At 46.7% G+C, this 14680-nt stretch overlaps 2 protein-coding genes across 26 annotated transcripts in view; one reads left to right on the top strand and one right to left on the bottom strand.

Moving 5' to 3' along the window:
* Positions 1 to 235: 235 nt before the first annotated feature.
* IRX5 (iroquois homeobox 5) lies at positions 236 to 5157 on the bottom strand. 3 transcript variants are annotated; one of them, XM_089903058.1, is made up of 3 exons: positions 4377 to 5157; positions 1741 to 2146; positions 236 to 1580 (listed from the first exon to the last, which is right to left on the bottom strand). In XM_089903058.1, the coding sequence occupies exons 2-3, from the start codon at positions 2117 to 2119 to the stop codon at positions 784 to 786; spliced, it is 1176 nt and encodes a 391-aa protein (XP_089759184.1). In that variant the 5' UTR covers positions 2120 to 2146; positions 4377 to 5157; the 3' UTR covers positions 236 to 783. The 3 variants fall into 3 exon arrangements, with proteins under 3 accessions (XP_089759184.1, XP_022410882.2, XP_089759185.1); XM_022555174.3 differs by lacking the exon at positions 4377 to 5157 and adding an exon at positions 3207 to 3948; XM_089903059.1 differs by lacking the exon at positions 4377 to 5157 and adding an exon at positions 2934 to 3133.
* The window catches only part of LOC115802825 (uncharacterized), a 64075-nt gene continuing 53454 nt past the window's right edge, over positions 4060 to 14680 (top strand). For 8 of the 23 annotated variants that reach the window (XM_089903062.1, XM_089903066.1, XM_089903065.1 and 5 more), the window contains exons 1-3: positions 4060 to 5872; positions 9461 to 9606; positions 11004 to 11069. In XM_089903062.1, the coding sequence (XP_089759188.1) occupies positions 5136 to 5872; positions 9461 to 9530 (807 nt within the window). In that variant the 5' untranslated portion in view covers positions 4060 to 5135 and the 3' untranslated portion in view covers positions 9531 to 9606; positions 11004 to 11069. The other 15 variants (XM_089903073.1, XM_089903072.1, XM_089903077.1 and 12 more) reach the window with 12 other exon arrangements.

Below are 14680 nucleotides of genomic sequence, written 5' to 3'. Positions count from 1 at the left end.
TCTCCTCCCTCCTTCAGGGTCCAATCTCCCCACAGCAGCCCGCATCAGTGATCCAAATCTGCATTCCGGGCAGGGCCAGGTTCCCCGGGGCTCGAAGCCTAATTACAGTTTCCCGCTGGCACAGGTTCGGTGGAAACTTTCATTCCCCACTTCGAAAAAAAGTTGCAGTTTGCACCTTTTGTCCAGGGCGATGGACACTTTACTGTGGCTTCTAAAAAGTAATGAGTGGCTCTGATTATGTTAAAATCTCTTTTAATTAAATATTTTGCATTTTACAAAGGTGGCTGCAGTTCCTTTTACTTTTTAAATCTAAGAGTATAACCTGTTCCCTTTCTGTAATAATACTTCAGCTCATACCCAGAAAAATCAATAGGTGTAAAAAATTAAATTAAACTTGTATTTTTAAACTATGAAACAGTTCTGGGGGAAACACAAATGTATATATTTATATTACAAAAAAACATTAAATGCCTGTACAGGTGTCTTAATTTCATAATTTACTTCAAAGATATTGAGTTATCAATTTAAATACAAAAATGCTACATTAAATATACAGAATAAGATTTAATACAAATCCTTTTTTAAATTTTTCTTTTCAGTTGGTTAAGACATTTTTGTTTGTGTGTGGAGATGTTTACATTTTTATGTCATCCATCTCCAGGAACTATAAACTTTTTAGTAGGAGGGGTAGTTTTGTTTTTCTCTCATGTTGATGGAAAAATAACTGCCAAGGCCATTTTTTTTTTAATAAATTAGGAAAGTCCAGGACCGACGCAGCCCGCGTTAAATGTCGGACATACCTTTCTTCAATTCATAGGGAGAGTCTTTGCACAGGTCTAGCTGGGACTGGCTCCGCAACATTTTCGGGTCTTTAGCCAAAGCGTCCGCTCGGTTCAACACGGTCTGGTTTAATCCATTGAAATGCGAGCTCGGACCCGTTGTAGGGCCTGGCCCGGGCCCCGGGTGGCCGTGAAGGTGTCCGAAGGAGCCATAGTTCGTGTAGCCAGGATAGAAGGGCGCCGTGTAGTAGAGAGGCCGGGACAGCACTGTCCCGCCTGGAAAGGGACACTGAGCCGAGGGCGAGCGCGATGGCGCCGGTGCTGGTGACGCGCGGCTGCCTCCTAGGGCTTGCCCGGCTACGGGCCCGGGGCACGGTGGGCACGGAGAGCCCTCGCTCCCGCCGCCCCCGTCCTTGACCTTGTCCGAGGATGTGGCGATCTCCGCCAGAGACCACAGTTTGGGCTTGGCGAGCACCGCCTGAGGCGGTGGTGGTGGCGGCGAGTGTATGACCGAGGGCCCTCCGGGACCGGGGGGCAGCTCTCCCGCGGCTGGGTGTGGGCCCGGAGCCGGCGCGCCCGAGGAGTAGTGAGGGGCCGGGTCTTCGGCCAGCCGAGCTACCGCAGGCCCGGCCGGGGAGGGCCCGCCGGCGCGGGGGGGCCCGGGCAGCGCGTCGAGGCGGCCCTCGGATGGCGGCTCTTTAAAATCCGAGTCGCTGAGGCTACCCTCGGTCTCTTTGCCGGCAGGGGTGGGCGGCCCCTGCAGCCGTTCAAAGCCTGAAGCCGCCTTCTGCTCTGCTCCTCCTGCGGGCGAAACCCAGGCGGTCAGAGGCGCGGAGGCCGCGCGGCGGGGCCCAGGTCCCCGCCCGCAAAGGCAAAGACCCCTGCCCTCAACCTCCAGGCCCTGTGCGCCCCCTCTCCAGTCCCCCTTTTGCTTAACGCACCCTTTCCCACGTCCACCAACCTGCATCGGGGCCCTCGGGGTCGCCCTTGTCCTCGGGCTTCTGGGGCTCATCCTCGTCGTTCTTCTCCAGATCAATGTTCTCTTCCTCCTCCTCGTCCTCGCTGCGGTTCCGCGGCGTCCACGTCATCTTGTTCTCCTTCTTGAGGCGCCGGCGCGCATTGGCGAACCAGGTGGACACCTGGGTGAGGGTCATCTTGGTGATGATGGCCAGCATGATCTTCTCGCCCTTGGTGGGGTAGGGGTTCTTGCGGTGCTCGTTGAGCCAGGCCTTCAGTGTAGCGGTGGCATCTCGCGTGGCGTTCTTCCGGTACGCGGGGTCCCCGTAGGGGTACGAGCCCAGGGGTGCTGCGTACGGGTGGTACCCCAAGGAGCCTGCCATGCCGGGTGTATGGTCGTAGGGAGAGCCCTGCAGGGAAGGGGCAGAGAGAAAGTGAGAGTGGGCCGTGGTCCCCAGTGCCACCTGGGCGACTGAAAGACACTTTCCCTGCGCCCAGGGGTCTTCGGGCTGCGAGGCCCGCACTCAGGCTTCCCCTGGGGTAGGGCTGGAGAGCTCAGACCCTGGGGCAACGCCTCCTCCTCCTCATAAGGAAGCGGGGGCGCCAACTCCTGAGTCCTTGGGGGCGCTTGGAGCCGTCCTGGCTTCCCTGGCCCCTGGGAGGCCCGGGAACGTCCTCCCTCCGTGCGCAGATCCGGCCACGGCGGCCGGGCCCTCTACCCAAGGAGAGGCCTGGGCAGCGGCGGCGACTCTGCGCTCCGCACCCGAGTGGTTGCGCGTTGGGAGCAAGGGTGGTGAGCAAAGGAAATCAAGGACTTTTTTTCCCCACAGAGAAAGGCAAACGAAAAGCTAAGCCTTGCCTCGGCACTCCCACCCCTCCAAAAGTGTTACCACAAACCGAAGCCAAGGCGCTTTTCCAGAAAGTGCACCCGGCCGAAAAATCCCGGATGCACCGCAGCTCGCCCGACTTTTCAGAAATTTAATACCTCCAAATCGGATTGCAAAGATAGGATTACGGATTTGCAACATTTTGGAGGACTAATTAAAGGCGAGGCCAAACACATTTACACAGACTTAGCACGCTTCTGTTCAGATTTCGGGTCCATTTCTTTTGAACTACTTTCTCCAAATGGCAAAACCAAAAAAAAGAAAGAAAGAAAGAAAGAAAGTACAATGTGCTGGGCGGCCTGGAGCTCACGTTTGAACCAAATGCTGCTCTTTAATCGCAGCGACCTCTCCCCAAAAAACCCTTTCGCCAACTCAGCGATCCGAGCAAGACGCGGCTCTTCTCTCCGAGCAACTCCTGAGCCCGAGGCCCGGGCGAAGCCGAGGGAGACAATCGCCCAAGTTTGCAGGGTCCGCGAGGCTTGGCAGGGGCGGCCCGCGGTGGAGCCGAGGCCCGTGTCCGCAGCCCCCGACCGCCCCAAGCTGCTGCAGCTGCCCTCGCCCGCCCCGGCTCCAGCTCACTCACCACGTACGAAGAGAAAGCGGCGGCTGCCGCCGCCGCGGGGTCGGCGCCGTACTGGAGGTGCGAGTTGTAGCCCGGCGAGGGCGCCGTGAAGGCGGTGGAGCCGGCGTAGGGCGAGAACGCGGAGCCCGACGACGAGCGCCCGAGCTCATCCGTGCGGGGCCCCGAGATGACGCTGGTGCTGTACGCCGGGCACGAGTAGAGCGCCAGCGAGGCGGACGGCTGGTACAAGTAGCCCTGCGGGTAGGACATGGCCACGCACGGGCATGGGGCGCTCCGCGCCGCGGCCGCCAACGAGCCGGGCGGCGCCCTGCGAGGGCGTGCGGGCGGGCACCTGGCCTCCGGCTGCCCCGGCCCGCCGCTCCTCGGGCCCCGGCTCCCGGGCTCCGGCCCGCTGCGCCTCCTCGCTGGCTTCCCGCGCGCCTCCGGCTGCGGCCGCCGAGCCCGCTCCTCTGCGCGCCTCGCTCGCCCCGGCAGGGTTTTCCCCCCCCCTCCCTTGCTGCTTTCTCTTTTTCCCCCTCGCTCTTTGCACTGGGGGGCTCTGCTTTTAGCTTCGCAAAGGTCCTGCCAAGATGCTAAGTTGGAAATTGAGGATTCTGACGCCTTGTGCGCGCCTGAAGCTCCTCCTTCGCGGGGTGTAGTCGGTGGGAGGACTGGCAGGAGCCTCTGGGCGGCCGCAGCCAACCCGGCCGCCAGGCGCGCCTCGCCCTCTCCCTCTTCCTCCCCGGCTCCCTCTCCCGCTCGCTGGCGCTCCCCTCGCCCCTCCCTAGCGCCCGCCTCTCCTCCGCGGCACTCCTCTCCCCCCTCCTCTTATTCCCCCCCCCCCCCAGGTCTCTCCCTCTCTCTCTCTCAGACTCTTGAGCGCCGGCCCCAGGATGACAAACACATCCCAGGCGCGCCGATCTCTTCCAACTTTCCTCCCCTGCTAAGTCGGGGTGGAGCGGCGGTTCCGACACAAGGCGGGCCCTGATGGCCGGTCCCGCCGCTTCGACGCACAAAGGGAACGAGGCCGCGGACCGCGCGCCAGCGAAAGCTCTGCTTTCTGTACGCCGCAGTAAATCGCGGAGTTAGCGGATTTCTCGTTCGCCAGAAGGCTGAGCTCCAAGGCAGATCGCCGCCCACCCGCCCCTGGCTTCTCCCCCAAGCTAGGGGACCCGAGAGCGAGTTGGATACCCGGAATGAAGGCCCCCGAGAGAGCCGGATGGATGCCAGCGTCCAGGGCGCAGGGAGTCTGGGGTGACTGTCCCTCTCCGCCAGCAGCAGCAGGTGGGCGAGAGACAGGCCTTGGACATCTGCACGTCTCCGGCCCGGCCTCCCTTCCACCAACTCCCCGCCAGACGGCGAGGGAGGAGGCACTGGGGACCCAGTACTACGGGGGTAGCCTTTCTCTAGAGAGGTAGTGGGCAAGAGCTGCCAGACGGAGAAGCAGCTACACCGGAGTAGGTCGTTGGACTCCACTACACCTCCTCCCGCAATGCCTGGCTGCCTCTTTCTCGGGGCTCTGCATTATCCGCAGCTCGCCCCGCCAGGCCGGTGGTGGTGGAGAGTGCGGGTCCTCTTCCCCTTCGCACCCACTCTCGCATCCGCCCACGCTCCACTGCTAACATTGCGGAGCAGTAACCAACCCAACCATTTGTTCAGCGAGGCGCTGGCAAGGCAAACACACACAACCGAGTCACCGGCCGAGCCCTTGCCCACGAAGGCCACACATTTAGAATACAAAACAGACCCTTTGCCTGTCTCTCCACACCGCGCCGCCACAAGACACAGAAGCACTCGAACTGTGGGACAGACAGGGGCGCTGGTGAACCAGGACAGGGGCTGGCACAGTATTGGGCACTCCGCTGGGGCCCAGTAGATAGAGGACTTTGTGGCCTTTTATAATGAGGTCACACGGAAGCCGAAGTATGCCTATACACAGAGTTTCCCTCAATGACTCTGACGGGAGAGATACACTTTTACTTCCTGAGCTCCAACCCCTGCACACAAACCCACTCTCCACAACGGCACACTCTCCGCAGCGCGACTTCACGCACGCGCGCTGACTCCTCCCCTCCGTCAGTTCCCTCCAGGCTCCGCCCCTCAGGCGGACGTCCTCCTACAGCCGCTCTAGCCCCATCCCTCCCTGCTTTCACCTCTAATTGGACGCGGGCCTCTATTGGCTCCGCCCTTCGGCGACGTGAGCCCGCTTTCCTCCGAGTAACGGCGCCGAGAGGGCGGGGCTGGGCGGGGCGACGGCGCGCTATTGTCATGGAGACGGGAAGCCGGCGGCGGCGGTGGCGGGAACAGCCAGGCTGTGGTGGCAGCAAGCCGGCCGAGACTGAGGCGAGGCTGAGCGGCCTGACGTGCGGAGCCGGCCAGTGGTGGCCTCTCAGGCAGCCAAGGGGCAATGTCTTCTGGGGCTCGGACAACGCCCGGGTGGTCGCGGGGAGTGCCCCGAAGCGTCCCCGCCCTGCTCGCATCGCTCCCGCCTCTCGCTGCCCCTCAGCTCCCCAGCGCCCGCCCCCCGGCTCCGCCCGCCGCCGGCTCCGCCCGCCGCCGCCGCCGCCGCCGCCGCCGCAGCCCTTCGCGCTAAAGGTCTGTAGCGGCCCGCGCGCGCCGCCCGCCGGGGGCTCGCGCCAGCCACGAGGGAGCGTCCGCGGCTCGCGCGCCCGCGCCGTGGAGGAGAGGTGAGCCCCGGGTCCTCCATGCCACCGCGCACCCGCCCCGTTGCGGCCGGGCTTCCTGTCTCTCGAGCCGCGTCCGCGTCCCCTCGTGGACCGGACGGACGCGACGGTGCCCCGCGCGCCTCCGTGGGCATGGGCCGCGTGAAAGTTGGGCGGGCTTTTCCTGGTGTGACGGTCCCCGGGCGGGCGGGCGTGGGCGTGTCCCCTCCATCCACGCGCGGCGGCTTCACCCTCTCGGCTCTCGTCAGAGATTTCTGAAATGCTGATTTCTGAAATGGAGCCTTGGAGGTTTGTGCCACCGAAAATCTGAGTCTGTCAACACAGACATTCTCATTACATCATCATGTAACTCTGGGCAGCTAAGCAACCCCCCGCACACACACACTATACTTACAAAACCCCCCTCCCCCCCACTTCGTTTCTTTCTACTGTCTTTTTGGTGCACGGACTGTAGAGAATCCTGCAAGATATTGAGGCATTTAGAATTTATGGAGTTTATGGTTCTGTTGCTGTGGCTGTCACCTCCGCTCTACGTCAAATTTGAGACTCATTTCTTAAGGATGTCTCTATTTTCTGGTTTATTTGCACATTGGTGGCTCTGATGCTCGGCTGGCCACGGCCGCCCGGCGTCTGAGATAGACTCGTGTTAATATGTGAAAGGGAAGAGCTGATCATTAGCGTGCAGACGGGATTCAGATAACATCTGGCGGGTTTTCTCCGTTTTCATGTGAAAGCTTTCACGTTTTTGCTGGTAAACCGGAGGTTTTAACTTTTAGTCTTGGTGGCAGTGACGATAAGGATACGTTCCCTTCTCTCCACCCCGCCCCCGCCCCTTTTCCTCCTTTATTCATCAGCTTTGCCGTTTAGGAGCCTGCGTGCTTTTAGCAGTAGTTTAACTCGTCTCTTGTCACTGAAGCTTTCTCCCCCAGCAGAGGTGGGAGCTAACTCCCTCTGGTTCCAGGTTACCAAGACGACTCCTTTTCTTTTTGGCTTACTGCTGCATTTGTATCTTTCCGAACATTTTAACTTACACTAGGGATAGGTATTCCCTGATTGTTCTTAATGAAGGACTTTAAAAAAAGAATCTAATTTTAAAAGTTCCTAAGAGTTTATTGGTTTGTCATGTCTGCACGGATCCTGTTAGGCATAACTCTTAAAATTTAGAGCTTTAAAATAAGATCCACAATTGTATTGTTAAGACATGGTCGTGGAGCTTGCTCTTCGAGTTTTGGCTGTACAGTTGTCATTGTTTAAATCAAGTGCAAAAGAGGTTATTCCTGTTTATTTAGTGTAATAACTGTTTACAGTTAAAACTTTAAAGACTCATAAAAGGAGATCTGCTGTATTTTAAAGATCTCATCATTCTTGTGGGAGAGACACAACACTGACGCTAGGAAAGGCAACAGATTGCTTCTGTCATATCGCTTTGCAGTTTTGGAGTGTACTTAAAGGATTATGATTGATAAGGCTGTCTTGCCAGAGAATGTTGACACAGGTGTGCATCGTTATCTTAATTAAGATCTTGAGAAAATGTTGTCTATAAAATGGTGACATAAGAAGGGCGGCATATTTCTGTACAGTTTTGCTTTTGGAGAATTTAATTGCATAGAGACCTGTCTTTGAGCTTCCAGCACTCTGGCAGCAGAAGTTTTAGAGAGAAATGATAGTTCAATGTTAAGTGTTTTGGCATGTATTAATACTACTTGTGGCTTTTTGGCAATGCCTTTGTCGACTTTTTTTTGTGCTTCCATCTTTGTGGAGTAATGGTTCCTGATTTAGAAAGAAAAGCATAAATAGCGTAGTATATTATTAAGCAAACGTTTATTAGTGTTCAGTAAAAATATGTAGAGGAAGGCATGCTTAATGTGCAGAAACAGGATTGTAATGAAAAGGTAAATATATAAGAAATTTATGTCCCTTCACTTTTTTTAGAAGACAGTCTCCTAGAATGTTTTAATGATCTAAAACAATTTCTTTTTTCTTATTGTCAGGTACTTAACTACATTTTTTATGCAATGCCTTGTTTTTATTTCCAGACGTAGAAGAAAACTGTTTTATTTCTTCCAAAATGTGGTTCTGTAAACTTGAATTGATGAGCAAGTGAAGATAGTGCATTTAGACTCTTATTAGTTTAAGGATCTGAATCATAACCTGGATGACCGCTAGAATAGTATTACTGTCCTTTACTTCAAATCTCTGAATACCAAATGCCAAAACAATAGCAGGACAGATGCTGTTGATTATATTACCCCTTGGCTTACCCAGCACCTAATACCCTTCCACATAAGTATTGCATTAAGATTTCCCCCCTCTCTTTGTAGCTCATGATTTCCTGGAAGCTGGCTGTCCATCAGTGTGTATGTAAGATGTGTGAGTGTTTTTCTTTAATATTAAAACTCATTGCAGAAAGAGGAAATGAAAGTGGAGGAGGCCATAGGCGTTATGATCGGAGAGGCCAGGTGTAGAATCACAGCTCATTCGTGACTCCAAGGATAATGAGCTGCCGAGCATTACATGGTAAACTAAAATCAAAGAATGACTTATTTAGATTTGTTTGCTGAAACTAAAACAAGAGCATTAATTTTGACATAATTGCTTTACTTATCCCCCAACTCCCCTTCAAAAATTTCTTTTCTGGCAGCTAAGATCAGCATCCCAATGCTATTATCCATACATTATTTTCAAATTTGATATGCTGTGTTAAAAGAAATGAAATAGGAATATGAGCTAATTACCTGTCATCTGTTTTAATAAGTAACACCAAGTAATTATTACTATATTAATATATAATAATATAATATATTTTTACAGTATAGAAATCTTGTGGAAAATGTCAGTGTTCTTCAGTTGATAATGTGCAAGTAAATGAGATCGTGTAATCCTGAGTGAATTAAACATGTTCTTTAAAACAGATTATGAAAACAGGATCGTATTTTGGAACAGTGTTTTACCTCTGAGATAGCACAGCCTATTTTGTGTGGTAATATCTCAATATCTTTGCGTATTTCCCTTCAGTGTCTGCATTGTGTTGGCTCCTGTAGTTTAACATCCTTTCGGTATAAGTGTTAGCTGTTTTATAGAGAATAATTGTCCTTAATAGAATAGCAGCTGATACCACTCTAAGAAGATGTAAAATCTTGGAATTATTTTTTTCTTGTTCAGTAATGACTCTGGTTTGCTTTCTGGTTTAGCACTACTCTGGAGTGTGATACTCATGACTTATTTCTGCATAAATCTGCAGTATTTTATAGCTAGAGTATACCTGAGCACCAATTTAGCTTGGCAAATTAACTTAGATGCTTCAAAATTGAAAACCAGTATATTCAAATGTAGTTAAAGTTTAAATCTTTATTAGTAAGGATGCACTTAACATTTGTTCAAGAGAATAGAATATAATTTTCTCCTGCAGTTGTCATTTATGTAATCCATTTTTCTAGCCTTTTCTCAGGCTAATGATATTCCACACCTTGATACAGTCTTTAGTTGTTTATTTGCGATAATATAGAGTGATACCTTGGAGAAAATTAGATTAGATATTCATATCTAATATCCCTAAAGTATTTAACCAGACTTCTGTGTTTCCTTAAACAGAATCGTTTCCATTTTCTGTGCAGGTTTTAAGTATGATGTTTCCGTAATACATTTGGATGTTTTCAGCTAAGCTCACTTCTGAACCATGGGGTTCCTCCAAATGTTGACTGAAATTTGTCCTTGCGCATCCCCAGGCTCATCTGCAAGTGAGTGTCTGCACAGTTGTGCTTGTGTGTGGAGTAAACCCAAAATAGCATCAGCGTTTGTTTTACCAAAGTATTTGTATTGGAAATAGGGATGGTCTAAGTACAGAATGTAGAGAATGTCACTTGAGGCCTTTGATTATTAAAATTTTACCAATGCATTGGTAAGTAGGAAAATTTTTGATTCATGGAAATGCACTTAAAATGCATTTATTTTTTAATGTTATCATCGGATAGTGAAACTTTTGAGCTCAGTGCTTTTTGTAAAAATCAAGACTAAAGTTACGATATGGTATAGAAATAGGATTATTATTTAAAGGAAATAATGTTTATATCAAATTACAGTTTTTGATTATTTTCATTACCCCAGTTCTTTTAAGAATAAACTTAGAGGGAGTATCAGCTCTAGTCGTGGGTACTAAACTCTTTTAAAAAGACAAAGGATATACAGGTGTGCACAAAACTTGTCACTTCTCATCAAAATAGGGGCTGTTGAATACAAGCAGATGAGAAAAGCTATGAGAAAAAAAAAACACTGTGCAGAATATTTGTGTTGCCTAGTGGGGAGAGCAAGTACTGGATTTAGTGATAGAGAATATTTTCTTAAGTAAAAAAGATGGTTGAATGACCAAAAAAAAAAAGCTAATTCTACAGAAGGCAACTCTAGTACAGCCTGCAGTAGAATAAGTGCTTCTCTGTGGATACTTTCAAAGGTATTAAAGTGATTTTTAATGTTATATAATTGTTTTTAAATAACACACTTGTGTTCTTCTATCACTGATTGGGCGTTATGGGGCTTCATGTATGACCAAGAGCTGAAGCATTACAGTGACTTAGGAAACACACAAATATGAAGAAAATGTTAAACAGTGAGCAATCTGATTCCTCTTTGTTTGCCTTTAAGCTTAGTTTTTGGTTTTGGTTTTGTTTTTTTAACCACATGTAAACTTGTTGAATTTATAAGACAGGAGGATTAGATTTTTCTTCCCTCCTAAGGATGAATATAGGAAAAATCTAAACATATATGCAAATTGGTTGAGTTTTATATCTGTTATTAGCCAAAATTTATTATAAAGATTCATGTTCATTTCTTATATATTAATGGTATTCAAATGTATTAAAACCGATACTTCTTTTATATAAAATACGTGGTGTGAGGGGGGTTCCCCACTCTTGAAAATATGAAGAAATCATGTCCTTTCAACAGTAATAGGTTATGGTTGATTAATTGAGAAGGTTATACTAAATGTTCTCTAGTGGAAATGGCTAGAGTATGCTTTTTGAGAACTATATCATTCAGGAATAAAATCAATTGAAATATTGGTAATTAAATTGTAATTCAATGAAGGAACGAACTGGTAGGAAAGATGAAGCTAACTCTTGCTGTTTTTCTCTTTAAGAATCTACAGTCCATAATGGAGCTACTGTACTGGCTATTGGAAAAAGGAGATTCTGAAGATAGGGAGGTAATATTATCTCTTTTAAAAGAATACTTTCCTCTGTAATCCTGTGCCTTTATTACATATAAGAACTTTATCTAGTAGAGAGCAATTTCTTTAAATTTGGGGTATGGAAACAATCTGATTTTCCTGTGCTGAGTTTTCGAGCTCCTCCTCCTGGGGTAATAGGCTATGTTGGGAGAGCTGAGAAATCTCATCTAGGCATACTCAGCACCCTTAAAATAGCTTCTTTCTGAGAATTAGATCTGTGATGGTGGCCTACCCCGTTCTAGTAGATGTCATTTTAGCATGTGGTTGATGTGCAGGCATTGAGCGCGTTGCTTAGCTGTCCTCATTTACCTCTCTGGCTTTGTTGCCTTCTCTTGGGGAACGTGCTCTCGGCAGGGTGGTTCACTGCCAGCCACCACCCAGCTCTGAGTGGGAGACTTGCTGGTTGACAACTGGTTCCAGGGCTCTGCCAAAGACCTCACCGGGCCCAGCCTGGGCTGCTCTAGCACACTGGAGGCCAGGAGCTCCCACACACAGGTTCCTTCCCTGGTTGTCAGCTTTAGGTCCCTTTCCATTTTTTGTGTAATCCTAGGCTATGGGTAATACTTTCCGTTTCCTCTCACTAGGTTGGCTTGTTGCTTTCTTTGCAGCTGTTGCAGGGATTCACATGGAATGGAGGACTCTGTTTTATTCTGGATGAGATCTTTGATCATTTCCCCACATGCTTTTCCAGTTTCAGAAACCTAATGCTGGTGTTACAGAATGAATCTAAGATTCTTGAACAACAAAAATGAAAAATGAAAAATCTGTGTCAATAAGAAAATCTTCCATCTTTTCATGCTATGTTGCTACATTGCCCATGCAAGTTAAATTAAAAACAGAGTCAAACCCTTTTATAAATTATCAGTCGCTATGTCTAAGAATGTTTATAAAGGCTTAAATTGTGTAATGGTATTTATATCATTTTTTTTCCTTTTTAAGAAAAATGATATACTTTTCTAGTCATCAGAAATACTCCCTGAACTATATCTATGGAGGGATATTAATGTAATAATAAAGGGCTTTATGATGTCTAATTATATAATTGGGAAATTGGTAAGCAACAGTAGTAGATAAAAGCAGTTTCTTCTATTAAAGAGCTAGTATACATTTAAAAACAAAAACCTTCAAGAAGGGGACTCTTTAATCTTTAAATCATATGATGTTTTTGGTTAATACAACAGGAAGAGGAAATATACTAATCTCAGATTCTTTTATTCTTGCCTAGGTAGAGGTTGGAAGCAGCTGAGGAGCTATTAACATGTAGCCTAGAAAAAAAATGATATAAAAGTGATTACTTGGAAGGCAGTTTACATTTGCAGAACAATTCAATATTATGCCCTTGACCAACTTTTACACTTCATATACTTGGGTTATTACTCTAGCTTTTAAAATATCAGTCTATGGTGTAGCTTGTGTATGGAATGCAAGGGTATTTTTGAATTGACTAGGTCTTGCTGGTCATTCTAAAATGTGCTACAGTATTACAAAGTTGAAATGTAATATTTATTAATAGAAGGAAAATATAAAATTTAATATCTGGGCAACTGTGACCTTTAAACCTACTTTAAAAGTATAATCTTGACATCTGTGACACTATTTTTGTCTTTGTTTATAGATAGAATTATGGATATTCTACAATCCAAATGATTTATTTATTAATTCCAAATTTTGTTCTCTATAATGGACTTTTAAAATAAAAAGAATACATGCTTTAGACATGGACTAATTTATTAAGCATTAGTACACAGAAAAGCAGCCTTGATTAATTTAAAACTGTGAAAGGGGGCAGGTAAAACTGTTTTCGGCTGAAATTTACTAACGCAGTAACCATTTAAATTAAATGTTTGTTAACGTAATAGTGATGGCATTTTCTCCTCCTCCTCCTTGTGGTTTTGTCCAACTAGATGTTACAGTGGCAGTTGCGCTGACTGTTAAGTGTTTAAATGATGACACCATTATGTGAAGTGATTTTGAAATGAGAGATTCCAGCCAAGAATTACATCTGCTCCCATCTCCTTCAAATCATACTCTCTGGCAGTACAGATTATGATTGATTTGTTTGTGACAGATTGCAGGAAACAGTCATTGATTTTTCAATATTTTACCTTAAAATTATTTACAGTTGTAACCATGGGGAGGTATTTCCACGGGCTGTCAGCCCCTGAAAGACTAGGATAATATTCCCTGCTCTCTGACAAGACAAATTACCTGTAATGAGTGCAGTAGCTGAAGGGTATACTTTTATTTTAAAATATGTCAATAACCCCAGTGACTAAACGAATATTGATTTAGCATAATGAAGCCTGAGTAATGTGAAAATGAGCTTTTTCAAGGAGCATGGTAAAGACTTTCTTTTTAGCTGGTTGTAAGAAGCTTTTCATTCTTTTCAACTAGCTAGTGGAGATAAGGAGTTTTATATGCAAACCATCAGGAATGATAGTGTTGTTTGTGATAACCAGGGTCCAAATATTTTGCCCTTGCTTTTATCGATTCTTTTTCAGATCTTATTTGGAGTCTTACTTTCAGTCATAGAATAGCTACTGATTTGCTTGCTCTTATCTTGAACCAAATTAATGTATTTACCATTTCAGTATATTTTGCGTTAGAACCTCTGGTATTGAATATTAAAATATAAGTCTATATACAATCATTTGTAGATGACATAATAATTATCTTAAGACATTTCAAATGGGTCTATTGTAGTATTTAATGTGCTGTGTGTTATGGTAGAATAATTCCTAGTCCCTGGACATCAGACTGCTTTCAGTGGGAATGAAGATTAATTTACTTAAGCCCTGATATTTTAGGCATCATTGCATGTTTTCATTTTTGTCAGACTTCCGCCCACCCTTTTCAAATGTAATTCTCAACTTTTTAATGGATTAAGATCCCAATACATAAGGTCCTTCAAACAAGAATGATAATAAAGTAGTATATTGCTTTATTTTATAGTTCATCAAGAAGCCAAAGATCTTATGCCTGACTAAGTATCTCCGTATCTAACTTGGTAAGGAGAAAATAGGGTAAACAATGCCCATAATATATAGTAGAAAAGTCAGTATTTGAAGATGTCTAACTTGTATTCCATGGGAACCTAACGTATTTTATGATAACTAATAGTAATAAAATTTTATTGAAAGCAATAGGTAAAGTCCCTTTAGAAATTAAAAATGAGTTATTCAGATGGCTCTTTGTCAGTGCTAGTTCTTTTGTAGCATTGCATTGGAAATGTTGCAATAAAATGAAAAATATAAACATATCTTTTAATGGAAAAAAGGATAGACTCTAGAACAGAAAATTATCATTTTATTTTTTCCCAGGAATTTGCCTGAGGGTGTGACACAGATGATCTCTGTTACTCTTCTTAGTTGTGTCCTGCAATAAGCTGGATGCTTTATAAAATACTGGTCCCTTGGTTTCAAATGCTGTAAGATTTTAGTTCTCCATCACCCCCTCCCCCCAATTTTTTCCTTTTTTCTATAAAGGACCTTTGAAAACAGAAATATAAAGGTTGCACTATCATCACATATGAAACTGGTAGCCCGAATTCTTCAACCATTAATTTGGTTTATAGTTTTCTAAGTTGA

The sequence above is a fragment of the Delphinapterus leucas genome, chromosome 20 (genome assembly GCF_059928025.1).
Source record: "Delphinapterus leucas isolate spDelLeu-1000000601 "Yukka" chromosome 20, BTC_Dleu_Yukka2, whole genome shotgun sequence".
NCBI lineage: Eukaryota > Metazoa > Chordata > Mammalia > Artiodactyla > Monodontidae > Delphinapterus > Delphinapterus leucas.
The sequence above is the reverse complement of the archived record's forward strand: the minus strand, read 5'-3'. Positions and strand labels throughout refer to the sequence as shown.